We start from the raw sequence: 20,000 nt of genomic DNA, 5'->3' as shown, positions 1-20,000 counted from the left end.
TGTGTGTGATATCATATCGTTAAAGTACTTTTATAATAGAAGAAAGAAGAAACGAAAGGTTTGGTAAAGGCCAGAAATAGCGAGCGTAGTGTGTTGTGTAACGAAGGGGAGCCTACTTCCTGTGGGGGCCAACTGATTTTCCCATTTCTGGGGACTCAAACTTCCTGGGGGGCCCCGAGGGTTGTTTTCCGCATTTCCCTTTTTTTTTCGGGAAAAATTTTCTGTTTTGCTGTCTTTATTTGTTTCATGGAGGGATTTTTGCACCCAAACCCCCTGAGTGAAAATTTTTCCTTAGCCTGGATTAGGTTTGGACAGTTTGTCTCGAGACAGGTAAGGGGGTTTTTTCTCGCCCGTTCGGGCAAAACAGACCCTATAAACCCTCCTTGTGGGGAAAGGGAAGTAGGTGGTAGTAAAGTCCATTTTGAATCTGTGGTCAATTTCAAACACTCAGTAGCATAGTGGCACCAATAATTTTAGTTTAAATTTTGGAAAAAATTTTGGGAACAGTTTTTTTTTAATTTGTTTAATTTCTCGACCCTTGCTGCCCTTATAGTAAAGCGAAACTGCTCCTTCCCTAATTAACGTTTTTACGCCGGAAGGGAGCTTCCGGTATGCCGCCGCTAATGCATCGCCGCGTGCACTTTGGCAGCCTTGCCTTGCCCGGCTGGGGATTAACCTCGCCTCGAGGATCCCACCCGGCCCGCCCCTCTACGCGAACTTCGCTTCGGGGAAAACCCCCTGTGAAAAAACCATAAAATTTAAAATTTTTAACACAAAATTTTCTTTATGTCGTTCCTGGTTACTTTGGTAGAGTTATTAATTTTCTACGCTTTGGGTGTCTTCCCGTAGTCATAAACCTCACATGTCGATGCCCCTGGAAACCTAGCAAAAATTTTTGGTTTTAACTTCACAGGTTCGGTGTCAAATAAAAAACTTTTGACGAAAAAAAAATAAAAAAAAAGGGAATTGCTCAGGTTGAAAATTCCCGTTCCCAAAAGTCAAAGGGGGATAAGGGATAAATATTTCAAAAAATCCAAATGGGTTTTTAGATAAAATTTTATTGATACTAAAACATAAAAAAGTCGTCTTTAAATAACACAAGTAAAAATTTTTACACAGGTTTAAACTTTTGTAAAGGGAGGATATGGCGTAATCACACATTTTTTTGAAAAATCACAATTTTTATCCTCCTTCCTATTTCTTATTTTCTCCTTAGAAGTGTGTTTTCCCCGTCTTTCCCAATTTTGCTCCCCCCACATGAAAAATGTATAACAGATGGGAAGAAAAAAACATATTTATTTTTTGTCGACTTCTAAACGTATGTCTCAAAAACTGGTAAAAGACGGGTGAAAGGGAATAGTTCGATGTTTGTTTAAAATAAAGAAAAACAGTTAATAAAATTTTGTAAAACTTTTGCTTATACTATATTTTAAAAACAGTGTAACACACACACACACACACACACACACACACAACACACACCCCCACAAAAAAAATATATATATTTTATATATTATATATTTTTAATATTATTATATAAAATTAGTTTTATAAAATAATTATATATATATAATTTTAATAAAAAAAATTATTTTAATTTTATATATATATATATATATATATTATATTTTAATAAATATTTTATATATTATGCATGTATTTGTGTGGGGGGTATACACACACCCAAAACCACACACACACAAAACCCCCACCACACACACCCACCACACACACACCCACAAAACACACACAAAAAAAACAAAAAAAAAAAAAAAAAAAAAAAATAAAAAAACACACAAAACAAAAAAAAAAAAAAAATATATATATAATATATATTAAAAATAAAAATATATATATAATATAAATTTTTAAAAATTTATATATATATAATAAAAAATATAAAATCATTTTTATATATATTATATATATTTTTATATATATATTTTTATATATTTTATATAAAATATATATAATATATATTATATATTAATTAGGGTTGATATAGGCCGGGGTGGCCGAGTGGTTAGAGCATGGGACTAAAGACGGGCACGACGGCAATCTGAGTTCGGGGGTTCCGGCCCCGGCGCGTTGTTTCCCTTTTGGGAAGGAACTTCACCTCAATTGCCTACCTACCACGGGGTGGCAACCAGCCCAAGTCAGTGTGGCCCCAAAGCCCGAATAATGAGAGAATGATTCCCTAAAAGGTAAAAACCGGGGCACTTTCCGGGAAGGAACGGGGGGACCCTACCACGTACCCCTTTCCAAAGGCTTTCCAACTAAAAAACTAAAATTTAAAGGGATCAGGGGCCTTGCCTAAAAAAAAAAAAAAAAAAAAAAAAAAAAATTAAAAAAAAAAAAAAAAAACCTTTTTTAAAAAAAAAAAAAATATATATTATTTTAAAATTTGGTTTTTTTTTTTTTTTTTTTTTTGGTTTTTTTTTGGGTTGGGGGGGGGGTTTTTTTCCATTTTTGGGGGTTTTTTTTTTTTTTTTTTTTTTTTGGGTGTTTTTTATTTTATTTTTTTTTGTTTTTTTTGGGGGTTTTTTTGGGTTTGTTTGTTTTGTTTTTTTTGGTTTTTTTTTTTTTTTTTTTTTTTGTTGTGTGGGGGTGTGTGTTGTGGGGTTTTTGGTTTTTGGTTTTGGTGGGGTGTGTGTGTGTGTGTGTGTGTGTGTGTGTTTTGTGTTTTTGGTTTTGTGTGTGGGGTGGGGTGTGTGTGTGTGTTTTGTTTTTGTGGTGTGTGCTTTGTTTGTTTTTTTTTTTTGTTTTTTTTTTTTTGTTTTTTTTTTTTTTTTTTTTTTTTTTTTTTTTTTTTTGTGTGTGTGGGGTGTGTGTGGGGTGTTTTTTGTTTGGGGTGTGTTGGGTTTGTTTTTGGTTTGTGTTGTTTGTTTTTGTTTTTGGGGTTTTTTTTGGGGGGTTGGGTTGTTTTGGGGGTTTGGGTGTGTTGAAATATTATATTTATATATATATATATTTTATAATATATAATTTTATATAAAAAATTTTAATATATATTATATAATATATTTTTAAAAATTAAAATATATATTAAAATATATAAAATATATTTTATATAATTAATTTATTTTGGTTTTTTTTTTGTTTTTTTTTTTTTTTTTTTTATGATATTTTGTAAATTTTGTTTTTTATAAAAAGGGGAAAACCACTTTTGAAAATCAATTTAAAGCTTACATCCTTACTCCCCTTTATCTTTTATACTATATCTTCAAATTATCTATATATTTAAAATTATCTTTATAAAAGTTTAACTTTTTCCCTTTTTTTTTTCCCCTATCCCTTTTGATATTTGCCGTTGATTTCTGTAGCCACTACAGGAAAGGGTTTAGCATTTATTAGAATCAGATTCATAGATGGAGCAAAAAACAGGTAAAATGTTCAGAATCTAACAAAAGGGGGCCGGGTTTACCGGGGCCCCTAGCCAGCATAAAGGCTTGGAAACCCAAGGTCCTGTGGCTGTTGGTTTTTTGGCATCGGCTTTATAAAACTGTAATTAAGTTAATTCTCTCGCAATGTCAACAACGTTTTGAATCCAATTTTAAAACAATCTGCAATGACAAATATGAAGCTCTTAGATTTTCTATCGGCTTTCCTCTATTACTTTTTTTTTGGCGTAACCAGTTGACATGGAGCTACCTGTAAACAATGCTCTGGCGGCGGCTGAGGGTCGCGGTGTCCTGCCACGCGGCCCGGCGGCGCTGCTCGCTACGTGACCGTCGCTCCGCATTAATTTGGAGGAACGCCAAGGACCGCTAGTTACCGCTACCTTGCCCGCCGCCCCGTCCCGGTTCTGCTTTCTTTTCATCTCTTTCTCTCTTTCTCTCTCTCTCTCTCTCTCTCTCTCTCTCTCCCTCCCCCTCTCCCCTCTTTTTCTTTTTCTTTTATCTATCTTCTATTTTTATCTATCTATCTATCTATCTATCTCCTATCTATCTACCCATCCATTATCTTTTATACCTCCTCATTCATTCTTCATACATTCCTCACTCACTTTTTGTCGGATTTTTTGTCCGTCTGTCTGTTTTTTTTTCTTCTCCCCTCTCTCTCTCTTTTTTCCTTCCCCCTCTTTTCCCTCTCTCTCAATTCTTTTCTCTCCATCTCTCCTTTTCCCCTCTCTCCTCCTCTCCTCCCCTCCCTTCCCCCTCTCTCTCTCCTCTCTAAACCCCTCTTTCTATTATCTTTTATCTTTATTTATCTATTTATCTATATATACATCACTCATTCATTCATACATTCACTCACTCTCTGTCTGGGCCCCTCTGTCTGTCTTTTCCTTTTCTTTTCTCTTTCTTTTTGTCCCTTCTCTCCCCCTCCCCTTCTTTCTCCTCTCTCTCTCTCTCTCTCCTCTCTCTTTTCTCTCCCCTCTCTCTCTCTCTCTCTTCTCTCTTTTCTCTCTCTCTCTGTCTCCTTCCCCCTCCTCTTCCCCCCCCCCCCCCTTTTTTTTTCCCCTCTCTCTCTCTCGCTCCCGCCCATCCCCCCTCTCTCCCTTTTCTTTCCCCCTCTCCTCTCTCTCCCCTCTCTCTTCTTCTTCCCCTTTTTTCCTTTTTCTTCTTTTTTTATTTTTTTTATATATCACCAAAACTAACAAATAACACCTTAATTTTAATTACCATTCCCGTTTTTTTCTTCTTCTTTTTCTTTTTCTTTCCTTTTCCTTTTCCTTTTCCTTTCCCGGGTTTTCCTCTCTCTCCTTTTTCCCTCTTTTCCTTTTCTCCTCTCCTTTTCTCTCTCTCTCTTTTTCTCTCTTTTTCTTCTATTTTTCTAAACCTTATTTTTCTGTTTTCTATCTTCTTTCTTCTGTCTAATTAAAACAGTTGTTCTCTTTTTTCCCTCTTCCCTTCCTTCCTTTCCTTTTCCTTTTCTCCCTTTTTAAAAAAAAAAAATTTTCCCCAAAAATTTTCCCAAAATTACAATTTCGGGGAAAAAAAGGATCACCCGAACACTTTTCATAACCCCTAAAATACAAACACCCTCTTCCCTTCTTTTTAATTTTATCCCCCATTTTTTTTTTTCTTATTATTATTATTCTATTATTATCACACATTATTATTTTATTATTAATCTTTTTTTTAATAATTTTCTTTTATTTTATTAATTTATTATTTTTATTTTATTAATATTATTTATCCTCCCCCTTTTTTTAATTGTTTTCTTTTATTTATATAATCAAATTAAAAAAACTAAGAAAGGATGAAAAAGGTTTGGGGGGGGGGGAGGGGTTTTTTTTAAAAAGAGGTTTATCCCGAAGGGGCCCCCGGGGTTTTTTCCAAAACAAAACCAAAAAATTTTTTAAAAAGGGGTCTTTATTATATTATATTTTTTTATATTTTATTTATAATATTTTATTTATTTTTAAAATATTTTTTTACATTTTTTTATTTTTTTTTTTTTTTATTATAATAAAAATAACCCAAAATTTTAGGTAAAATTTTAAATTTTTAAAAAATGAAATGAAATTAAAAAAGTTAATTAATTTTAAAAAATTTAGTATAAAATTTTTAAATAAATTTTAAATAATAATATTAAAAAGAAAAAAATAAATATATATATATATTTTATATTTATATATATATATTAATATTTTATTAATATATATAATATAAAATAAAATCTATATTTAAAATATTTTATATATATATATATATATTTTTTTTTTTTTTGGGGTTTATTTTGTATTTTTTTTTAATATTATTTTAAACCCCACACCCCGACCAAGAAGGGGGCCCAAACACCACCCCACCCCCCCACAACCACCTTTTTAAACAACCCCCACCCCCCCCCACAACAAAGACGGGGGGCCCCCCCAAAAAAAAACCCCCCCAAAAAAACCAACACACATTAGGCAGGCCCCACAACCACCAAACCGATACACAACAAAACCCCAAAACAACCAACCCAACCCAAAAACAACCCCAAAAAGCGGGAAAAAGAACCAAAAAAAAAAAAAAAATATATATATTAAAATATATTTATCTAATATATAATTATTGAATATTTTTTTTTTTTGTTTTGTGTGTGTGTGTGTGTTTTGTGTGTGGGGGTGTGTGTGATTTTTTTGGGGGGGGGGGGGGGGGGATTTTTTTTTTTTTTTATATATATAAAATATATATATATAATATTTTATTAATTTATATATATAAATTTTATATATATATTTATTTATTATATAATATATATATATATATTTTTAAATATTATTATTATGTTCAATAATATCCTTAATTTTTTATAGAAAAAATAAAATTTCAATTTTATATAAAATATATATATTCAAAAATATATATAATATTTTCAAATATTTTTATATAAATTATATTATTTTTATATTTAAAATTCCTATCCTACTACTCTCTACTATAATTTTATTTTTTATTTTATTATTATTATTATTTTATTGTTATTATTATTATTATTATTATTATTCACACACAACCCCAAACCCAACCCCCCAACCCCCCAAACCCAAAAATATTATATAAAATTTTATAATATATATAAATATATATATAATATATATTTTATATAATATTAATTTTATAATATTAGATTTATATATATTTTTTATTATTTTTATTAAATTTTTATTTATTATAAAAAAATTTTTTAAAAGGCCCTACGACATACTAACAAAAATTATTTATTTTTATATATATATATATATTATATAAAATTTTATATATATATAATATATAAAATATTTAGGGGGATATAACATTAACCCCCCCTTTTTTTTTTTTATTCCCCCTTTTTTTATTTTTATTTTATTTATTGATATTATTATTAATTGTTTAATTTTTTTTTATTTTAAATTTTATATGAGATTTTTTTTTTAATATATGTTTTTTTGCTGTTTTGTAGGTACCACTTTCAAGTTACTTTCCTTCCCGGGGATTTTTAAATTTTTTATTTTTATATATATAATTTAAAATTTTTTAAAAATTTTTTTTTAAAAAATAAAAATTTTTAATTTTTTTAAATATATATTTTAATTTTTAATTTTTTTTTATAAAAAAAATATTTATATAATTTTTATTTATTTTAAAAGAATTATTTTTGCCCTGTTTTTTTTTGTTAGAATCCATTTTTAGTTTTTTTTGCTTACACACCCCTTTTTTTAAATTAAAAAAAATATATTAAATTTAGATTTTTTAAAATTGTTTTTTAATATTTATTATAATATTTTTTAAAATTTTAAATGTGTTTTTGGGTGGTTTGTTTTTTTTTGGTTTTTGTTTTGTGGGTTTTGGTTTTGTTTTTTTTTTTTGTTTTTTTTGTTTTTGTTTTTGGTGTTCTATAAAATAATTAAATTTTATATATATTATATAGATATATATATATATATATATATATCTATATATTATTATTTATTTTTATATATTTTTTTATATATATAATTTTATAAAAATATATTTTTATAAAATATTTTACTTATTTTATCCTATATTTTACTTTTTTTTTTTTTTTGTTTTTTTTTTTTTTTTTATGTTTTTTACTTTATTTTTATTTTTTTATACATTTTTTTATATATATACATTTATAATATATATGGTTTTATATAAAAAAAAATTTAAAAAACCCCCAAAAAAACAAAAAACCCCCCCCCAAAAACATACAACAAAAAAAGAAAAAGAAAAAAAAACACAAAAAAATACCCCCCCAAAAAAAAAAAACAAAAAAAAAAAAAAAAAAAAAAAAAAAAAAAAAAAAAAAAAAAAAATTAAAAAAAACCCCCAAACAAATTAAAAAAAAAAAAAAATAAAAAACAAATAAAATAAAATATATTTTATTTTTAAAAATTTAATTTTTTAAAAATCTATTAATTATATTTATTATATTATATAATAATATATATATTTTTAGAAAAATAAATTTAAAATATATATATTATATATATATATAAAATATAATTTTTATTTTTATATATATATATTTTATATATATATTTTGGGGGGTGTGGGGTGTGTGTGTGTGTGTGGGGTGTGTGTGTGTGTGTGTGTGTGTGTGTGTGTGTATTTTTTTTTGGGTGTGTGTGTTTTGGGTGTTGTGTGGTGTGTGTGGTTTTGTGTGTGTTGGGGGTGTGTGTGGGGTGTGGTGGGTGTGGTGGGTGGGGTGTTGTGTGTGTGTGTTGTGTAATAACTTTGTGGTGATGGGTAAATAAACATCAGGGAGCTTTACTGAGTCTAATCAGGGCCCTAAACTAGGGTTGGGGATTGCAATTTGGCGTGCGTGTTACAGTCGGTGCTGCCTCCCTCCCCTTTTCCCCACAAAAAACAGGGCCCCCAAACAAGGAAAGTGATGGCGAAAGCAATTACCCCTTTTGGGGATGAAAAATAAGCACAGGGCCATTTTCCTTTTGGGCTGACCTCAGGACGATTTCCCCGAGGAGCGGATAAGCCCAAACGGGTTTTTTCCCTTTTTTTTAAGGCTTCCCCCCTCGGATAAACCCCGGTTTTAATCCGCGGAAAGGGCTCCTGGGGGTTTCCATACACTGGGGTTTTTGTCAAACATTTCCCCTACAAAAAAAGCTTTTAAAAGGCCCCCCCTATGGGGCTGTTCAAAGCCCACTTCCCTTGGGATGCTCTGGGGCGTCTTCCCGGGGTTCCCCGGGAGGGGAAAAAGGCCGGTCTTTTTTTCAAACCACTGCCTCCCTGACTTTTTCTCACGGGCCGAATTCCCTTATCGTCCCTTTTTGTGGGTTTTTTTGGATGGCGACGCGAAGTTCTGTAGTTTACTATACTATGGTTACCGTTGTTGTTGCTATTTATTTTTTATTGTCGCTGTTACTCTTTTTTTTTTTTTTTTTTTTGGGGGGGGTCATTATCATCATTATTTTCATTGTTAATATGAGAATAATATATATTTTCTTATGATAAAGGAAGCCATTTCTTGGATGAAGTTTGCGACCCTGCCTTCTGAATTTATATGCATGCACTTTTGCGGCTCCCTTCTACCCCCTCTATCTACGAGTATCTATCATTCTATCTATCTATCTATTCATCTATCTATCTATCTATCTATCTCTCACTTCCTTTTTCTCTCACACTCACCCCCCTTCCCTCTCTCTCTCCTCTCTCTCTCTCTCTCTCTCTCTCTCTCATCCCCCTTTTCTCTCTCCCTCTCCCTTTTCTCTCTCTCCTTTCCTCTCTCTCTCTTCCTCCTTTTCTCTCTCCCCCGCCTTTTCTCCTCTGTTTCTCCCTCTCTATCTATCTATCTATCTAAACTCTCTGTCGGTAATTAAAACGACGGCCGTTTATTTAATTTTTGGGCAGAAATTCTTTTGGGAGGATGGGTTTAAACCGGGGGTTGGCATGGCCCCCCTGGTGCAGATGAAGGAACCCCCCGGGGGGCGTAAACCCCAGTAGGGGGACCCTGGCGGGTGACCCCGGGAGGAGGCAGCGTCCGAGCAGGATCGTGACTCGGGGCAGAGGGATTGTACGGGCAACGGAAGTGGGCAAAGGTCATGAGAGATGTGGGCGTCACCCCTGCCACCCTGGGGGGGTGACTTGAAGGCTTCTGATCACTCAGACTCTCTCTCTCTCTCTTCTCTCTCCCCCTCTCTCTCCTCTCTTCTTCCCCTTTTTCTTCTCTTTCTCTCCTCTCTTCTATCTATCTATCTATCTATCTTTCTCTTCTCCCCCTTCCTCTATCTATCCATCTATTTTACTTTTTCTTTCTCTCTCCTCTCTTTTTCTTTTTCCTTCCCCTTTTTCTTCTCTCTATCCTCTTCTCCTCTCTCTCTCTCCCTCTCTCTCTCACCCCTTTTTTCTCTTTCTCTCGTCTTTCCCCTCCCTCTCTCTCTCCCCTTCATCTCTCTCCTCTCTCTCTCCTCTCTCTCTCAAGAAACCCTAAAAAAAACAGAGAAACACCAAACCCCCAAAACCGTTAAAAGGGGGGCAGATCCCTCCCAAAAACAGTCTAACCCCTTTTCATCAAACCCTTGTCCCCCCAGACACAACGAAGAAGGGAAAAAACAACGCTTAAACTGAAAAATTTCAAAAAATTTCAATGCAAAAGCCCATAAGACAGTGATGAACCTGACTAAATCCCACTTCACGGGGTCCCTAAGGGGGAAAGGGCTTAAACCCGAACTATTAAGACCTGAAAAGCTTTTTTCCCCACCATGTTAATGGTTTTTTAAAAAGAAAAAATTTCAAGGGGGCGATCAAACGTTTTACAAGGGGAACGCCCCTTTAGCGTTCCATGACCAATCGCTAATGTCTAAAAATAAAAGCAAATTTAAAAGCTCAAACTCCCTCGGATTTTTGAGGGAAAATTAAAAAGCTAATTAGGAGAGAACCCTAGACATTTTTTTGGGATAAGTGAAAATTTGGGTCCCAGGAAAAGGACAGTAATTTTATTAATTTCCAAAATATAAATTTTTTAATGTTTATGCAGGGCGAGGAGGAGAAATAAAGTATATATGTATCAATACCCTGAAGTCAACGCTACAGCATTAACAAAACTGGGCCCTGAAGATGTCTGGGTTACCGTAAAAAAACAAAAATGCTTTCCCTTTCCCTTTATTCTGGCTGTCTATGGCCCCCCCCATGCTACCTCGGGGAAACTTTTTAATACATTGAAAAATTTTTTTGAGAAATGTCTTTTTTAAAAGAAACCGTTTTTTCATCTTAGGTGCCTAAAGGGTGATTAACAAAAACCAATGCTAATTTTTTTTAAAAAAGTTAAGAAAAATAAAATTTGGGAAAAAAAATAGAAGCCTACACGAATTACACCCCTTCTTTTTTAAAGGGGTTTTTAAAAATAACTACAGATTTAGAAAACATTCTCCCTTTGATGTCCTCCCGTATCATTTGGGAAAACCATGAACTTTTCACGATGACGTTAAATATAAAGAAAAAAAAAGAGACCCCCAGTAAAAAAACTTTTTGCCCATTTTAAACACTATTTATCCTCAATCTTTTTGCGAGCTTACTTGTTTTAAAAAAAATTACTCTATCCAAAAATTTTTTTTTTTTTTCCCGACAGAAAAAATGTTAAAAGACAAGTAACTATCCTCACGGAAGTTTTAAAAGCAGCATTTTATGCGCTTGGGTCTCCTACGTAAACACAACCCTCAAAACGTCCCCCTGCCCCATGGGTAAAAAACATCAAAAAGAGCCATTAAACGGTGAAACAAAGCCCACCAAGCCCTTAAAAAAATACAGAAATGAGGGGGCCCTTCAGGGAGATTTTTAAAATCAAAAGAAAAATGTAAAATTGGTAATTTCAAAAGTGCAAAAAGAAATTTTTCAGAAAAAATACACAGAATAACTCCCAATAAAATGAAAAATTTTTTAAAACACTATGCCCCACCCCAAACACCTCCTAATGATTGCACAAAGGGCCCATACAAAGAACCGACCATTTTAATGACTTTATTCAAAATTGGGAAAAATAACTTATGGCAAACAATTCTTCTACGTTTACAAAAAACACAGACGGGCCCGGGGTTACCCCAATTTTTTTTTAGAAACCCCAACCAGTGGAAAGTAAAAACAATCCTCTTTTGTAATAAAAAATCTTCGCGAAACAAATGCTTTTAGGGGCAGACGGCATTGCCCTTTCGCTTTATCAGAGAAAAGTCTACTGCAACTGGGACATTTTCTGACGGTCATTATTAAAACCCCCCTCTGGTTACGGGGTCTTTCCGTCGCTTTGGAAAAATGGTAAAAGTAACACTAATTTTCAAATCGGGGATATAGACGATGGGCAAAGATTTCGCCCTATTTTCAATACTCCCTATCTTTTTCCCAAAAAATTTAAAAAATTTTAGCAAAACAACTGACGAGTTTTTCCCGGGGGCCCAAGACTTATTTCTAAAAACAAAATGGTTTTAAAAAAAATAGGTTCCTAATGAAACGCTTTACTGCAAAAATACTGATGAAATTTTAATTAAAATAGACAAAAAACAGGGAAAATTTTCTCCCCTTATCGCCCTTTTTAAAGGGTTTTGAAAACTGTCAACCCCGGGAAAATTTTCCCTTTAAAAAATTGTAATCATAAAAAGGGTACCTTTTGGTTTAAAAGTTTTTTTAGATACAAGGACCCCCAAACGGTAAGAATCAAAAATGATATGTCATCAAACAAAAATACCTTTTTTTGTTCCCCCAAGTCTCTATTTTTAAAGGGCCGATTTTTCCCCTTTTCAAATTTTTATAAATGGGTTTATCAAAAATAGCCCCTAAATGTCTTTTTTGGGCATTTCGGGCCCATGATTTTTAAAAGTTTCTTCCCTAGTGACTTCCCAAAAAAAAACAACTTAAATACGTTAATAAGAAACCCCAAAAATCTCTTACACAAGCAAAATTTTTTTTTGACACAATGCCTTAAACTAAACCCCATAAAAATAATGTATATTTTATAGGTGTTTTGGGAGAACAAACAAATTCCCAAAGACACAAACCTAAAATTTGAAGGGTTCTCTATCAAACCGACACTTTAGGGAAAAACTAGGATACAAATTTGACAATTCATGACATTTTTAACCCACTTTTACAAAAACACAGGAAAAATAGGGGGGGCGTACCCCCGATATATCTTAAAAAAACACATAAAAATCAAAAACACCCACTTAAAACCCAGAATCATTTTTGTTCAAACCCCTAGCACTAAGAAAAATTTAAATATTTTTTTCAAACATTTGGGGATCGACTGAAAAACCCCCCAGATGCAAAAAATGCAAAAAATTTCAAAACTTTGCCCGCCAGAGTAAACCCTAGGGAAAATCATTAAAATTTTTCAAAAATCCCCCCCCCAATCAAAAAAATTTAAAAGGGGGGGTTTAAAAATCCATTCTAAATGCAGCTATGAAACATTTTATTCATTTTTCAAACCCTTTCATGGAAAATTTTCCAAAAAGGTTAATGCCCCTTGCAAAATAAAGGAACACATCAGTTTTCCTTACACGTTCCAAAATAAATTCCCTTTTTGTAAGAGATCGAATCCTAACAGGGGCACGTCAAAAGGAAAAACGTGGACCCAAGATTGGGAAAATGATCCTATAATTAAAAAGCATTTAAAAACTTCTTTAATTTTTAAAAAGAAAAAAAAGAAACCTCTTAAAAACCCCAAAAGTAAAAAAATTTAAATTTTTAAAGTTTTATGGAAAAAATAACCTTTTTAATTTTAAAGGAAAAAGTGTTTTGGGCTTTGACTTTGACTTTTGACTCCCCCTCTCTTCTTTCTCTCTCCTTCTCTCTCCTTCTCTCCCCTCTCTCTTCTCACTCCTTTTCTTCCCCCTTCTTCTCTTATTTTCCCCCCCTCCCTTTGCTCTCTCTCTCCTTTTCTCTCTCTCTTTTCTCCTCTTCTCTTCTCCTCCCCTCTTTTCTCTCTCTCTCTCCCTCCCCTCTTTTCTTTTCTCACTCTTCTTCTATCTATCTATCTTTTCTATCTATTATCTTCTCTTTTCCCCCCTCCCCTCTCTCTCTCTCTCCCTCTCTCTCTCTCTCTCTCTCTCTCTCTCTCTCTCTCTCTCTCTTCTCTCTCTCGCTCTCTCTTCTATCACATATCTTGCTCTCTCTCATTTCTATTCTCTCACACCACTACTCCTTCCTCTCTCTCTCTCCTTTGCTCTCTCTCTCTCTCATCTCTCTCTTTTTCTCTCTTTCTCTCCTCTCTCTCTTTTTCTCTCTTTCTCTCCTCTCTCTCTTTTTCTCTCTTTCTCTCCTCTCTCTCTTTTTCTCTTTTTCTCTCTTTCTCTCCTCTTCTCCTCTCTCTCTCTTCTCCTCTCCTTTTCTCTTCTCTCTCTCTCTCTCTCTCCCTCTCTCTCTCTCTCTCTCTCTCTCTCTTCTCTCTCTCTCTCTCTCTCTCTCTTCTCTCTCTCTCTCTCTCTCTCTCTCTCTCTCTCTCTCTCTCTCTCTCTCTCTTCTCTCTCTCTCTTCTCTCCTCTCTCTCTCTCTTCTCCTCTCTCTCTTCTCTCCTCTCCTCTCTCTCTTCTTCTCCTCTCTCTCTCTCTCTCTCCTCTCTCTCTCTCTCTCTCTCTTCTCTCTCCCCTCTCTCCTCTCTCCCTCTCTCTCTCTCTCTCTCTCTTTCAATCAGTCAATCTCTCAGTATCTGAACCCGAAGCGGCCAATAGGCCTAACCTAAGATTTCCACAATCGCAACCAATTACAAATATTTTGGTTTTGTCTTTTGATTTTGTGGCGACTTGACCTAAGGACGTTCCTTTGTTTTTTGTTTGTTTGTTTGTCTGTTTGCCTTTCATTCTTTAATCCATATCACGCCAGATCAAATATATGTTTCTAGTATGTTAACCATATATATAAATGCTCGATATACAAGGTTTTATATACGACTTTAGCAAAGACATGAAAGTCTGTCTTCTGCAAAACTGGCGCAGAACCCGCCTCCGGTCTCGCTCCGTCACACACACGAGTATTCCAGGCGAGCGTAATTTACCCATGACAGCCATGGCACACGAAGGCTTCCAATCAGTGTATGTGGTTACAATATGCTGACACAGACAGAAACAAGTGTGAGTTTTGCATTAGGCTATGTAAAGTCCAACTCGAGATGGCATATATAGTGCACCGATCACCTACATACCTCAGGTGTTTGCAAGTGACATGTGCAGCACATGTGGCACAAGGAAGGGAAGAAACGCACACCCACACGCGCCACTCAGATTGAATACGGTAATTTCGCTTGTCAGATATTCTGCCGAGGGAATGTCCGTTATATCCAGCCTCAGTGACAGGCTCGGTGCCTTCGGGAGGCGGAGGGACCAAGACACCACATGGTGCTTCACCCCGACCCGCAACCCTCTCCGAAGGGAGAGTTTCCCCGGAGTGACGTGCTTGGTCACTCAGGGATTTATTGGAGGGTATTTAGGAGACGGAGGAGGGAAGAAGGCCCCGGAGGGCGGAGACCTTGGCCTGGTGCCCGCTGTCTATTGTGGTGGGGAGCGCGCGGACCCGCCAGTGATCCCGAGGGTGCTGGGGAGGCGAGAGGTCTTAGTATTGTGTCGCGCACTTTCTCGCGCATCTTGCCACCGCCATGAAGGAATGGGTCAGGCTTTTTAGTGATGTAGTGACGCGGGCTTTTTACGGCACGAGGACTCCGGCTGCGACTCCGGCGTCCGGGTCCAACGAAGATCCTGCTCAACAGACTCCTGCTGCGAGTCCTCCGTTGACAGCAGTGACCTCTCTACCTACAGCAGGTAACGCAGCTACTGGTCCTCCCCCTCCCCCCCTCGCGACACCTCCCCAGACACCCCCCTGCGCCCCCTTAGGTTTCCCTCAGTCGTCCTCAGCCCCGGTCTCGATCCCCCCGAGCCTTCCTAAAGACGGCCAGCAGAGCGCGTCCGCGAGGCAGTCCTCCCCGGCAGGAGCTGCCCAGTCGCTGTGGTCGCGGTTCTACGGTTCCGCACCGCCAACTCAGCCTCAGGAAAAGGCTGTCAGTGACACAGGGCAGGAAAGGGGAAGAGGCCGTGGGCGTGGACGAGGTGGGGGCCGAGGGCGTGGTAGAGGGGCGTCTCTTGAAGGCGGCAATGACAGTCCGAAACTTCCCAAGGGAAACCAGCATCCCCAGAAACCCTCCCCGTCCTCCTCTCCCCACAGCGCTCGAAATTCCAATTCATCAGTCCCTCCTCGACCGAAACGACCTGGCTCTTGGCGCCAGTTGCCCGGCGCTCTGTCTCGCTCCCTGAGTCCCGAAAAGCCGTCCGTGACTCAGCCTCCGCCGGTGGACGAGGACGGCTTCACCCTCGTGCAGCGACGCAGCAAGCCGGGGCGACCTCCACCCAGTCCTCGCTCGAACGGAGCTGCCAGTCAGGGCGAAGACACCTTCTATGATGCGCAATCCAGCTACGATGTTTTTGTAAAAGATGACTTTGTTCTGAACAAGGACGATTTCCCAGGCATCCAGAAGGGCAATGGGACTAGTCAAAGGCCAGGAGCGTCGCGATCGCCGTCGACACACAAGCGACCTGCCTCTCAAGAGTCAGGAAACTGCAATCGAGCCAGGAGCAGCAGTGCCAACGATGGTTCTTCACAGAAGGAGGAGTCCAAGGAACAGCCTAATAAATCCTCCAAGAACCAAAATCGAAAATTGCTCTCTGTCAGTCAGTCGCCCACTAGGAATAAACAAGAAAAGGCAAAAGACAAAAAGAATGAAGCTGAAAAGCAAAAGGTAAAGCCTGAAGTAATAAAACAAGATCAAGCACTTTTACAGAAGCAACAGAAAGATCAAAAAACTTTTGAGAGCGAGAATGACATTTCGAGACTGAAGGAAACTCCCGACGACAAGAGATGTGGAGCGACGGTTGGTAAACATACCCAAAAGAACGAGGTTGAAATAGATGAGTTAAATGCAAGTGTAGATTCCCAAAAGAAATCAACAAAGAAAGTAGACAACAAAAAGCCAGAAAGCAAAGTGGCTATAGGAGAGAATGAAAAACTAGTAAATGACGCCAGTGATAAAGGAAAGCCCATCGATAATAATGAGGAATTCACAGTAAATAATGAAAACAGACCAAAAAAGACGAAAAAGAAAAATAAGCGAAAATCAGGTAAATCCGACAACCTCGAGGCCGAAGACGCAAGCGCAACGAAGGAGCAGCAGGTGAGTCTTCCTGTTGGTCCTCAAGAAAAGTCCTGTGAGTCGGACAGGCAGATCGACCACACACAAGAAACCGAGACGCAGATATCAGAAAGATCCACGGATGAAAAAGCTAACGTTGTGGTTCTCAAGACTCCTGACGTGGATAAGCACGCAGTACAGAACACAGATGAAATTCCGAAGGAATCAGTACCTGCAATGGACAATTTATCTGGCTATGTAATGGACCACTGCCACACGCTCATTCCGAAGGCGCAGAAACCTGGGAAGGAAACAGAGCAAAAAGATACCACAGAGGGTGAAGGAAAGAACCGCGCTGGACTCGAAGAAACGATTTCAGATAAGGTACCGAATGACGTAAAGGATAATGAAATTATTCAGAGAGATGAGATGCAGTGTGATGAATATTCCAGCACAGGTCAGAAGAACAACGAAAGTCAAGGCACGAAGAAAATCGTAATCATAGAGGAAGACAAAGAGTTATCACCAGAAACGGTGAAGCCAGAACAGGAAGAGAAAACTGAGTCTCCTGTAGATGTGAAGCTCGAGATATCTCAAGAGCCAGTGGAGCTAGAACAGGAAAAGGAAACCGAGTCCCCCGTAGATGTAGAGGTCGAAAATTCAGTGTATGACACCGCCAAAACGTCGCCAGAGGAAGATCATTTGCAAGAACGTACTGACAAACCTCAAGTAGATTCCAGCGACGAGTCTTGCGAAGTAACCTTTGTCTTTCCAGAGAGAAGGGAGAGCTTTAATGATGACATTGACGTAAGTGAAGTTGATATGCAGGTCAGCATCGTCTTACAAAATGTCGCTAGCAGTTTAGAGAACTCCGAAGACTCGGAAGGAAACGGGGATTCTACTGAGGTAGAACATTCCTTTGAATGCAGAAGTACTGACCACGACCCGGGGGGATTAATCAGTGATTACATGAAAACTCACACGATATATACAGACGACGAATCAAGCGACGTAGATGATTATGAGCAGATGACTGACACCGAGGAAAATGACCTTTCTAAAGATGTAATAAGGCATATGGAGACAATTGCCGAGGTAGCTGATGAAGCATTATCTAATGAATGCGAGGAAGTAAATGTCAAAAATGAAAGTCAAGAAGAGAAGGCTGCTGACCAACCAACCCCGACAGGTCAGAACCTAGGTAGCGAAATTGAAATTACAAAATTGAAAGACATTATATTAGAGAAAAAGAAAAATATCCAGACAATACAAGACGCGTTGAAAGGACACGTGGTGGATATAAGCCAACTGAGAGGAGATGCCAAAGAACACAAGGACTCCAAGGACTCACTGCCTGACGTCGACAAGAATAAGGAGGATAATAAGGACGCCTCCGATCTGAGCAGCAAACGCAGACAAAGTCCCGACGGGGCTGAGGCCGACGTCGGGATGCTGTGGGTGATCGAGAAGTCCGTCGTCAAAGGGGAGAAGGACATCAACAGCCTGAACAAGACCATTGCCGAGACGATGAACAAAAGTAAAACCGACGAGACAGTAACAGATAAGGATAAGACAAATGATGAGAACGTAAAGGAAGGTGAAGCACCGAAGCAACGCGGCGAGAAAAAGAAAGAGGATGAAGAAATAGAACGACTGCTTGAAGAGGAAAGGCTTCAGAGGAAGAAAAAACGGGAAGAGAAATATAAGAAAGAGGAGGAGATAGACCTAATGAGACATGAAATAAAGATAAATCTAGAGAGACGGAAGAAATCAAAACAAAAAGAAGAATATGTTAAAGAAGGCAAGGAAGAGGTGGAGGAAGGACAAACTAAAAGGGAAGATTCGAAAGAAAAGGAAGTAAAACAGAATATCGAAGAACATAAAGAAGCAACGCCAAAAACGAAGGAAGAGCATGGGAGAACTACAAAAGAAGAACCAAAGAAACAAACAAAGGATAAGGAAGGGGACAGAATTAAGGAAACGACACATACACAGGATAACGCTCTAAAGGAAATTCAGAATCTGCAATGTGACGAGAGGGAGAAAGAGGAAAGGAAAGATAAGAAGAGAAATAACCGCGATCAAGAATCAAAGGAACCAGAAGCAAAGTGCGAAGTGCATGAAATTGAAAACATCGGTGACGAGGCACTCCGAAGACGGAGGGAGAAGGAGGAACGAAAGGAAAAGAGAAGAAAACGGCGAGAAGAAAAAGCAAGAATAAAAGAGGCGCTACGAAGTGCTCAGAGCGGTGACGAAAACTTATTGCAAGACCTTCGCCGACTGGAAATGGAAAAGCGAAAAGAAAAAGAGGAAAGGAGACTGAGGAAACAGAAGCGCGAACAGGAAGCAAAGAGCCCGGAAGCCAGAGAACCCGAGCAAGAGGGAAGGGAGCGAGACCGGAGGGAGCGAGAGGTTGACGAAGGGAATGAAAGACAACGAAGTGGAGAAAGGGAGGAGGCAGAGCGGCACGAAGAGAGCCAAGAAAATGCCATCGAACCTAAACGAGAAACAGCAGAGGAACGCAAGGAGAAAAGGGACAGAAACATAAAGAAACGAGAGGTAAAAGCGGAGCAGGAAGAGGCGCTGCGTCATAGCATAAATAACAAGGGCAGCTTCGGTGACTCACCTGCCACTGTTATATCTGTGCTTGACGACTGCAGTTCCTTGCATGACCGAGCTCCGGACGCACATGACGGGAAGACGAAGGCCAAGGAAAATGATAAAGCCAAACAAGAAAGCTACCCTGAGAAGTCCCACTCGATAAGAAAAGGCGACGAAACGGAAAAACCTTCAATCCGGGAGGATAAAAGAGAATCGCCAAAAGTGGACGAGACACAGACTGCGAAATCCGACATGGAAGAGAGCACAGTCAAGGAGCGCAGCTCCAGAAGGGAGGACAGAGGCCAGGAGGAACCGACGGCAGAAGCGGTGCAAGCGGCTGCAAGACGAAGGGAGAAGAACGGAAAATGAAGAGGCAGCGGAAGCAACGATTGGAGGACTGTTTAGCGACATTTCCAATCTCACTGTTCTTAAGAAATTCGAGGAACTGGTTGCCGAACGGAGAAAGAGAAAAAGCAAGCGTCTGGAGAATGATTCGAACCAAGAGCCCCCAAAAGAGGAACCCGCTGAAGCTCCGAGACGAAGGAGATTGCCTCAGCAGGAAGGAACGAACGGAGGTGAAGCACCCACCTCCAAAGACCCGAAGAAAGAGGAGGGATCTTCTGTCCCCGAGGGCCAGCCAGCGCGAAGGAGGAGGCGAGCCGAGGAGGAGGACCAGGTCAGCAAAGACTACGAGGAGATCTTTGCGCGACGCCGTCAGCGGAAGAGCCGCCTGGTGGAGGGTGACAGCAGCCAGATAGATGACGACCGCCGCTCCATGTTCGCCTCCGAGAGTCAGGATTCTCAGCCAGTAGCAGCGAGTGACGCCGAGAAGCACTTCGAGGAAATCCTTCAAAGGAGGAAGCGCA

General features: G+C 37.9%; 2 protein-coding genes across 2 annotated transcripts in view; both read left to right on the top strand.

The window, feature by feature from the left end:
- The window catches only part of LOC119582360 (FH1/FH2 domain-containing protein 3-like), a 229,836-nt gene that overhangs the window by 42,847 nt on the left and 166,989 nt on the right, over positions 1 to 20,000 (top strand). The gene's annotated exons all lie outside the window — the stretch shown is intronic.
- Positions 14,922 to 20,000, top strand: part of LOC119582349 (trichohyalin-like) — a 5,164-nt gene continuing 85 nt past the window's right edge. Inside the window, exon 1 of the mRNA XM_037930568.1 lies at positions 14,922 to 20,000. This exon is cut by the window's right edge and continues 85 nt beyond it. Within this exon, the coding sequence (XP_037786496.1) occupies positions 15,010 to 19,503 (4,494 nt within the window). The 5' untranslated portion in view covers positions 14,922 to 15,009 and the 3' untranslated portion in view covers positions 19,504 to 20,000.

This window comes from Penaeus monodon, chromosome 2 (genome assembly GCF_015228065.2).
Source record: "Penaeus monodon isolate SGIC_2016 chromosome 2, NSTDA_Pmon_1, whole genome shotgun sequence".
Taxonomy (NCBI): domain Eukaryota; kingdom Metazoa; phylum Arthropoda; class Malacostraca; order Decapoda; family Penaeidae; genus Penaeus; species Penaeus monodon.
Note: the sequence above shows the minus strand (reverse complement) of the source record. Positions and strands in the feature narration are given on the sequence as shown.